Source organism: Pagrus major, chromosome 21, assembly GCF_040436345.1.
Source record: "Pagrus major chromosome 21, Pma_NU_1.0".
NCBI lineage: Eukaryota > Metazoa > Chordata > Actinopteri > Spariformes > Sparidae > Pagrus > Pagrus major.
Window position 1 is genome coordinate 4,674,155 of NC_133235.1, and position 9,672 is coordinate 4,683,826.

The 9,672-nt window shown below is 39.0% G+C and overlaps 1 protein-coding gene and 1 long non-coding RNA gene across 2 annotated transcripts; both read left to right on the plus strand.

The window, feature by feature from the left end:
• Window positions 1-694: 694 nt before the first annotated feature.
• Window positions 695-2,963, plus strand: LOC141016916 (uncharacterized). Its single transcript, XR_012180621.1, has 3 exons — window positions 695-765; window positions 2,297-2,385; window positions 2,861-2,963. It is a non-coding gene; the product is annotated as an uncharacterized lncRNA (long non-coding RNA).
• A 15-nt stretch (window positions 2,964-2,978) lies between these two features.
• On the plus strand, window positions 2,979-8,020 carry LOC141016917 (uncharacterized). Its single transcript, XM_073491503.1, has 9 exons — window positions 2,979-3,010; window positions 3,287-3,498; window positions 3,628-3,764; window positions 3,899-3,992; window positions 4,229-4,340; window positions 4,783-5,009; window positions 5,150-5,324; window positions 5,436-5,566; window positions 6,431-8,020. The coding sequence occupies exons 2-9, from the start codon at window positions 3,478-3,480 to the stop codon at window positions 6,746-6,748; spliced, it is 1,215 nt and encodes a 404-aa protein (XP_073347604.1). The 5' UTR covers window positions 2,979-3,010; window positions 3,287-3,477; the 3' UTR covers window positions 6,749-8,020.
• The last annotated feature ends 1,652 nt before the right edge of the window (window positions 8,021-9,672 follow it).

A 9,672-nucleotide genomic window follows, 5' to 3' on the forward strand; every position in this document is an offset into this window, starting at 1 on the left:
AAGCGACCCCCCGCCGACAGAAGAGGAAGCCGTGAGTAAAATCAGCTGATCGGCTTTATGAATGAATGCGCCGTTGCGCTACAAAGAAACAATTGAACACTGTGGGATGCAAAGTTGTGTACTGTGGATGTGGACTGCAATAATACGGGGATGTCGGAAGGATGTTTAAGGATAAACTAAACGGAAATTAAAGAGATTTGTGATGATGTCTGATACACCTGAGATCGCAACTGAGTCCGCAGCTGGGACAGCAGCGGAGACAGCAGCTGAGACCGCAACTGTGTCTGAGGAGTTGATATCGCGCTTAATTGCTTCGCGCAGAGGCAGATTGGGAGCGTGTACGAGGAAAATAAATGAAATAAAGGCTTTGATGACTGATGTTGGAAATGTTGATAAAGTCAATGACACATTTGAAGCGTTTAAAGGAGCTGTGGATGAATTTGTAAATACTCATAAATCTGTGCAAGAACTCTTGTCGGTGGATGAAAAGGAAACTGATTATTATGACTGGTACACAGGAAAAATGAGAGAGTAATTTTCTCAGAGTTACCATTATTTTACTCTAAAAGAGTATTTTTTATTCATTTTGGATAGTAATTATTTCCAATGGCCACTAGAGTAGGAGGAAAAAAATAGAGTAAATCCTATTGGAGTAATTTCAAGAACACGCCCACTAATTTTTCTTAGGTTTCGTTTCTGCTGCCATTTTCTATCCCAGCAGTGGAAGGTCGAGGTGAACGGCAGTGGTGGACGGCGGTAAGCCAGGTAAGTCAGCAAAGTACTGAAATCGATTTTATTTCAGATAAAATGTCAGCAGAATTTTTGTTGGCTTACTTTAAAGGTAATTTGTGAGTAACATTGCAGCTGGCGAGTGTGTGGGTCTCACACACTGCAATGTCGATGCTAACGTTAGTTTCAACACAAACTATAATGTTAAATGTGAATTTAAACCGAGCCTCACTCTTGTTAGCTTAATTTACCACGTGTGTGTTTTATTGAGCTTAATTTTTACTGACCATTTTATCGAAGGTTTACTCTGAATTGAGTTGTGCCTAGGTTAGCAAGTGTGTTTGATTTTTTTTTTTTTTATGGACCAGTCTAGTATGTGTGGACTGTTTTCTCTGCTGTTCGGTTAGCAAGCATGTGTGTTTCACGAGTCATGACGTTTTACCAGACTTGTTTTTCGGTTACTAAGTGGGTTTTTGTGTGTGGACCGCAAGCACGTGTATTTTACTCTGAATTGAGGCATTTACAACACCGACTGTTTTAATTGCTCTTCGGTTAGCTAACCGACATGTGGACTGTTAGCAAGCACGTGTATTTTACTCTGAATTGAGGCATTTACACCGACCGTTTTAATTGTTCTTCTGTTACGTTAGCTACCCGACATGTGGACCGTTAGCAAAGCACGTGTGTTTTACTCTGAATTGAGGCATTTACACCGACCGTTTTAATTGCTCTTTGGTTAGCTATAGTGTTTTTTTAATGTGGGCCGTTTTCACCTGCTGTTTGGTTAGCAAACATGTGTATTTTACTCTGAATTGAGTCAGTTAAGGAGCGTATCCTCGAAGACATGTTCGGACAGCTTTTTCAAAAACATGAATTAATTTCTGAACCGTTTGTGAAAAAGACTAGATCATTTGAATCGCGGGATCTTCCGCTTTCCGAGCATATTTGAGTGGTGCCTGTGTGACACCAAGGGACCAAGCAGTGTGTGTATGTAATCACGTCAGTGTTTCCTCGTTTGGGCCCGCCACAGTCTCTCACAGGAAAAAAAATAAAAATAAAAAATTTCTCACGTGTGTCTACGTGCAGTGAGCCCGCACTCGAGAGAGGCGGCAGTTTGAGAGGCTGACTGGCAGAGATGAAAGCTGGTGAAACGCTAGCATGGTTATTTAAAACACCATCTCTGATCTCTGCCTGCACATAGATTTCCATTACAAGTCCCACATTTTGTTTTTGTTGCCTTCTGGTCTTCCATTTATCAATACATTGTCTATTTTCCAATTATAGCTATATAACACTTTTATGTGAGCCAAAGTCATCATCTATTATTGTTGAGATAAGATAAATGTTGACAAAATGTATTTATTTGCTGTTAGTAGTTGTTTATCTGGCTTCACATGTAGCTTCAAAACACTTAAGAGTTTTAATTAGATGCAAATGCAGAGTGGTATCAAGCCTACCTGTAGATAGGGCTTTTGTAATACTTAAGCTAATTGTAGCATTCAATGCATGAATTGTGGTGCTCTATATTATCTTAGTAACTGTCTTATTTTTTTTATTTCCCATAAAGGATGCAGGCTGTAAGAGTGAAATACCGAGACCGCCAGAAATACATTTGTTATGAAGGGCAACTGACCTTCAAATCATTTTTGGAGTGTGGTGAGTGAAACAAATTGCACAACCTACTGAGTGTCATGTTTAAATTAGTGATGCTGTCTTACATTTATTATTATTATTATTATTATTATTATTATTATTATTGTCAAGGACCCTTAGAAGTATATTTATTTGATTTTGGACCCCCATCTCTAAATGTTGTTTCGTGTACCCTGCGAAAAAGAATGATTTGAGTTAGAAATGTTTGCTGTAAAAGTATATTGAAAAATTTGCAAAAATCTTCATGATTAAAAAAAAAAATTAAAGGCAGATCTACAAGCTCATAGCGCGGCACTTGTGCTATGAGCTTGCAGGTTTGCAATCTTGAATATTTTTTTTTTTATTGCTAAAGTATAAAATCGTTGTTTTTAAGTGGTTCAGATCTAAAGTGACACAGATGTATGACCTTTTATAATAAAAATAAGATTAATGGCACAACAGAATGTCAATCTTGTGCAATATTGTTTTGTCTTCACAGTTTCCAAGAAATTTGAAATTCCTACCTTGGACTTAAAAGTCTATGATGATTTGAACACTGAAGTTGACGAGGATGCGTTTGCGTTTCTTGTAACGAAACCAGACCTGGGTGCGCTTGAGGTCTGTTTGCCCACGGGCTCAGATTTTGAGGGTGAGTCACTTGTTAACTTGGGAGTCTTATACAGTAATCCATGCAGTCCTGGCTAACCTTGTAATGCAACATAGTAAAGAGAGACTTATCCACGTTGCATCACATTTTGAATAAACATGCCTTTTCAGACACTTAAGAAAGCATCTGAGGAATAACTAGCTTGGTGTGTGGATCCATCCTAATCTATTGTGATCTTTTACATTATTCTTATTACAGACGATCCCCTCTTGCTAATGACATGTTATTATTATCACACCTGTTATGTCAACATGCTAGATTCAGTGAGCCCCTCTACAAGCCACTCCATTGCCAGCAGCAACAGCTCCTTTCTCAGCTCTGGTGCAGATAATGAAGGGGACTCTGATGACACCATCATTTTGCAGCCTAGTCCTGCCCAAAGAAACAGAGCCGACGTGACTCGTCTCGCTCAGGTAGTAAGCTTTGCAGATGGAGAGATCAAGATCAAGATGGTGATTCTGATAAAAAGGGTAAGGGGGGGGGAAATGGCCAAGTAAATTTGCAGAGTAGTACGGGGCATGGTTTACATTTTTGTCACTGTAAATGTAATGGGGCACCAAATCCCTGTGTCCCTCACCTTTTTTTCCTCTCACACTTAGAACATTGAAAACATTCTGAGGGAGAAACCTGGAGGAGAGAGGATCCTTGCAGAGTATGCTCGGAAAAAAAGCCTAACAGATTCCAGAAGACGTGACATGGTGAAGATATTGGTTGCACACATGGCGAGTGAACATGGGTATGTTATGTAATTAATATCCGACCCTAACATTTATGGTTTTATTTGGTGCAGACCAAGTGCTGAAGGCATCGGCATAGCACTACTTTTGATTGGATCTCGTGTGTGTGTGTGTGTGTGCATGTGTGCTGTAGGACAAGTCCTTCAAGGCGTGTTAAAGAGGACTACGCAAAGGGCATCACTGCCTTGTTTCCATACCTGGCCGATCCCCAGGGCACTTTGGGCTATGTAAGTACATAAAACAAGTCTAACCTCTTTACTCATTACTTCTGGTATTGATCAAAAAAACGAGTGAGATTTCAACTAAATAATAACATTTCTGTATGCTGACCCTTTCTCCTAACCTCAACAAGTTGAACACAGCAGATGTTAGACTGGTTGATCTTGATTTTAGCAATTCTCCAGACAAGGACATGTGTTAAGTTTTTTAAGGAGGAAAAATAAAACACTTTCTTGGTTTTTAGGAGCAGTATTACAATCCAGTAGATGGGAGTGGATTTCTTGCATGGAGAGTGAAAACGCTTCAAAAAGAAGCCTCAGAAGGACAAAAGAAAAGAAACCCTCAGCCACTGACAGGTACATGATTTTGAGTGTAGTTAGATTTTTTTTTATGAGAATGGGCTTTATGCACCACTCCACTACTTCCTGAACTTCAGCCAATTCCTTTATTTCCTGTCTTACATTATTGGACCAACTGATGAATTCAGGTGTGCCTGATCATTGTTGTGAGGTCAGACATACCTGGATTAATCAGTTTGTCCAATAATGTAAGACAGGAAATAAAGGAGCTGGCTTAGATTCAGGAAATAGTGGAGCTGTGCATAAAGCCCATTCACATGTTAAATTCATTTTTAATGTGCATAGTCCTTGTTTTGTTACAGTGGTGGGCATCGCAGGGGGTTTAGCAAAAAGATGAGTGGTCATCTGTGTAAGGGGTGAAAGTGGCTCAACTTTTTTGAGAAGTAAAGAAAGTATTGCATCAGTGTGTGGTTTCACTGTTTACTGATCACTGTCACAGGTGGTCCAGATTCTGGTGACAGAACCCCCTTCAGTAAGGAAAACCAGCTAACCACAGAAACCCAGTGTCGTGAGGCCATCGCACTGATGAAGCATACAACTGATGAAGCAATCATCAAGGAGAAGATGAGACAGACCTTCACCCATCGCCAAGCAATGGTTCATGACCCAGTGAAGTCCTCTGAAATATTCACCACCTTTCCAAGATTTCTTGACATCACAGGACTGGTATATCACTCTTAACTGCCTTGCATTAAAATCGAGCTGAAATGAAAAATGAGTTTAAACAGACCACATCCCTGGTCATCCCTGGTGTACCTATTAACAATGTATGCCATGTTGTTTTCTGTATTCCATCTTGTCTGCAGATAGAGCAGGATTTCAGTCTGATGTTTGGTGATGACATCTCTGCAAAGTTCCTGGAGAAGTGGCCTACTCACTACAGGCAGAAAGTCCTTGAACAAAGCCGTGGCCTCACCCAGACAAGCGACCTTGAAGATCTCCTTCATAACGCTGAATCCACAACAGAAGAACTGGAAGATGGTACACTCGAATTAAAGAAATAATAATAATAATGGAAGAGGGAAATGGATTTGGAACAAAAATATAAACATTGTAGTAAAAATGTCTTTCTGAATTTGCTTGTATTTTCAGGATGGGACAGTGAGATGTCCTCCATCTTGCTCCTTATACACCTCATGCCACCATCACCTCATGGCCGCAACAAGAGACCAGGAAAGCTCTCCGCCAGACAAGCCATTGAACACCTTGTGAAATTTATCAAGGTAATGTTACAGTTTAATTAAAGTTTAAGAAGGCTCACTGTTCTGTCTGTAATATTAAACCATAAAACTATACTCTTGTGAAATCATGTGATGACCATGCTCATCTGTAATCAGCGAGTGCCCTGTGATATTTATCTGATTTGGCTCCCCACAGATCTATCACCATCGGCCTCAGATACGCTGATATGAATATGTTTATTTCTTTTACATTTAGCAGAATAAAAGCTTAATTTAAATTTTAAAAAAATAGCGCTCATGGCGGTGGAGCTGACAACAGCGGAGTTTCCTCTGCTGCAGCTGAACAGCTGACATGTGGTCAAGACGTAGCTAATGACCTGCCACTGTCTCACGGTGCATTTCATTATTATAAACTTCACCCTCAGAGCTCTCTGTCCTCAGACTGTCCTGACCTGTCCCTGAACATCACACAGGGACAACATGGAGCTGCCTGTGTGATTGGCTACCAAGTTTTATTCATGCTTACATCAGGCTGAGTTCAACAAATCAGTTTATGCTATTGATCGATTTAAGTAGTTAAATACAGTAATCATCATTGTGTAGTGGCAGGAAAGACCATTTAATCTGTATTCTCACTGTTCTCAGGTCAAATATTGATATAATATAATATAATAATATATGTGATTAAAATGTGATTAATTTTGATTATTAATTACAAAGCCTCTAATTAATTAGATTCATTTTTTTAATCGAGTCCCGGCCTTATAAAAAATAAAATATAAGACTGGAAATGTAATGGTTCATCTTGCATTTTGTGGCAATAAGTGATTCTGGTGGTGATGATGGGGCCTTAAACTGCAACAGATTAATTTTAATAGCAAGACTAATTAAGTTTTCTTGTCACAGACTGGGACCAGTGTTGAGGGGCATCTGGACAGCATCACAGAGAGCCGTCAACCCTATCTACTGGCTGTGGGGACCAAGAGGAGCGCCGTACACAAATATTTCATTGTGATTGACAAACATGCAATCCCGTGTCAGTCACCAGATTCTCTTGCCTCTTTTGACGAGCTTTTCAAAGCTCATTTCGTCTTCGCTACCTCGTACAACAGGGATCTGGCAAATGTCTACCACTTCTTGCAAACCGCTGTTTACCAGATTGATGCTGCTACCACCAAGGTGAATCCCAGGGTCAAAGAGATGAGAGCTCGGATGCTGCACTGATTTGATGCAGAGATGTTTTGTTTTATTTGCAAAGGTCCTCAGGCAAATGCGATCCAATCCTGGTGTTTACTTCGCAATCTCCCACTTATATTTGGAGACTTGGTTTGTCGAGATGATCAACACTGGTATTTGCTTCTGTTGTTGCTTCAAATAGCAGATATTGTATTTTCTTTCATGTTATCAACTGGCATTACCATTTATTTGAAACATTTGATTTCAGAGCACCATGGGTTATTCAAGCATTTATATCCCAACAAGAAGCTACTACCAAAGCATCATTTTATGGTGCATTATCCGACATGTATTTGTAAAATTGGACCACTTTTGCATACCTGGTGCATGCGCTATGAAGCGAAGCACAATTTCTTTAAAAAACAACTAAAAAGCTTCAAAAATATAACTAAAACATTAGCAAAGAAACACCAAAGTCAAGTAGCATATAGTTGGCAGACATTTGAGCCTGACAGACTGGTGCTTGGTCCAAGTAAAATGGTAGCTTTAAACGTGATGGACAGAGGCTGTGAGATAGCAGAGGCTCTTCAGGTAGCAGTTGACACTAAGGTGTTGGATGTTAGATGGGCCAAACACCATGGAAATATGTATCGTCCTGGTTTAGTTGTTTGTCTCAAAGTGCTTAATGAGATGCCAGTTTTTCACAAAATCCACCGTGTTGTTCTTAAAGATGAGAGGTTACTGTTGTGTACATTTGCACTACAAACAGTGTGTATGGATGAGCATTTTTATGCATTTAAAGTTGTGTGTACTGCAGAAGGACCTCATGTTGTTGATGTCAAAGAGCTTTTGTTTTACAAAGCATTTGATATGCAGATGTCATACAGCAATGATGATTCAAGTTCATTTATTGTTCCATACTGTTTCCTGTGATAAAAGAATCGCTAAGCTGTAACTATTGCACTGGGGATGAACAATGGATTTCTGAATTTCTTTGCCCATAACTCATATTTTAATTTATTTATATTTTCTCCTCTTTTATCTAATCCACCCGATTTCAAAGAGCACATTGTGTCCAAATTGTGATGGCCCACCAATTGGGCGTAAATGTTTTGGCTGTGCTGATGGCTATTGCAATATTTTACAGCCTTATCTGCAGCTGCTGGCGTGGTGATAGTGTGCATACCTGTTTGCAATATTCTATTTGTTTTCATTATGGAATTTGTCACCATGAACGACTTTTTTTTCCTCATATTGATTACTCTGTCCATGGAGTCTTATTCATGGAGATTTTTGTTGCAGGTTTTGAGGGCATTTGAATTTTTCAAGTATTATACAATGCTGTCATATTACAAAGGCCAAACGGTATGGACATGTATATTATGGGTGCTCATGTGTTATGCATTTAAGAAAAATACAAGTCGTGCATTGTTGAATATTCATTTCTGGTCTTTTTTATTTCAAACATTTTAATCCAGAGTTATCATTTTTAAAATCAATATTGAGTAAAATACAACTCTTTATTGAGTGAAATAGAACTCTATTCATAGTAGAATTTGACCTCTATTTTGAGGCAGTTACTACTCTGTACAGAGTAAAATACAACTCTATTAATAGTAGAAAAAGAACTCTCTTATGAGGCAGTTACTACTCTGAACAGAGTAAAATACAACTCCATTAATAGTAGAATTATATCTCTATTATGAGGCAGTTACTACTCTGAACAGAGTAAAATACAACTCTATGAATAGTAGAATTATAACTCTATTATGAGGCAGTTACTACTCTGTACAGAGTAAAATACAACTCTATTAATAGTAGAATTATAACTCTATTATGAGGCAGTTACTACACTGTACAGAGTAAAATACAACTCTGTATTGAGTGAAATGGTGTTGGAGTTGTTCTCACTTTATGCTAAATAGAGTAAATTTTAATCTTGTGGAGTAAAATATGAACTCTAGATGGAGTAGAAATAACTCTGAAAATTTAACTCTATGACAAGAGTAAATTTTACTCTTTTTGGACTGGGACCAAATACTATCTTTTTGGGAGTAAAATTTTACTCAAATTGAGTAAATTTTACTCTTCAAAATTTCCTGTGTATGAACCCAGAATGATGAACCTGAATTATTTCGCAAGAGAGGTTGATTTATGGAAAAGAGAAATTGCACAGTCAAGAGTTGGACCACTGGACAGCATATCAAATGTGTCACGCAAATCAAAGTCTTCGTCTTCCATTTCCTCAGTCTCCTCAGAGTTAAAAAGGGCAAAGGCGGATCAGGCTGCTGCAATGGCACGAGCTGCTGCACTGAAAGAAAAGCTCACTTTGCAACTGGAGGAAACAAAACTGAAATCAAAGATGGAGCAAATGGAGTTGGATGCAGACCTCGCAGCATCGGCTGCTAAAATAAAAATCCTTCAAAGTGATGAGGTGGAGCAGGAGCCACTGGGTGATGGCATGAATGAGTATTATGGCTCTCACCATGATGAACCAGAAACAAGGGAGAGCAATGTGGAATTCATGCGATTAGGTGCCATACCCAAAACTCCACTTCACCAAACCATCTTAAGTCTTCCCAGACCTCCCCCTATGAGTTTCCCAAGACCTCCCCCTATGAGACACATACCAGAAAATAAACCTCAAATAAAGAATGTAACTCAAACATGCAAAACTGGAACTGCAAATCATAATCACACCATAACCCATACTGCACAAGATTACTCAGACAGAGGTGTTAATGCTGCCCATGATAACTTGGATGTGGTTATTCGAAGACAAAAGGACATAGCAGAACTGATTGTCTCACAGCAAAACCTGTCTAAATTACCTGTGAGAGAGATTTCTGTGTTTGATGGTAACCCATTGGCATATCAGTCTTTTATCCATGCATTTGAACACTTGATTGAAGACAAAACTAAAAATAATCAGGATAGACTCTACTATCTCGAGCAGTTTACCTCTGGTTTGC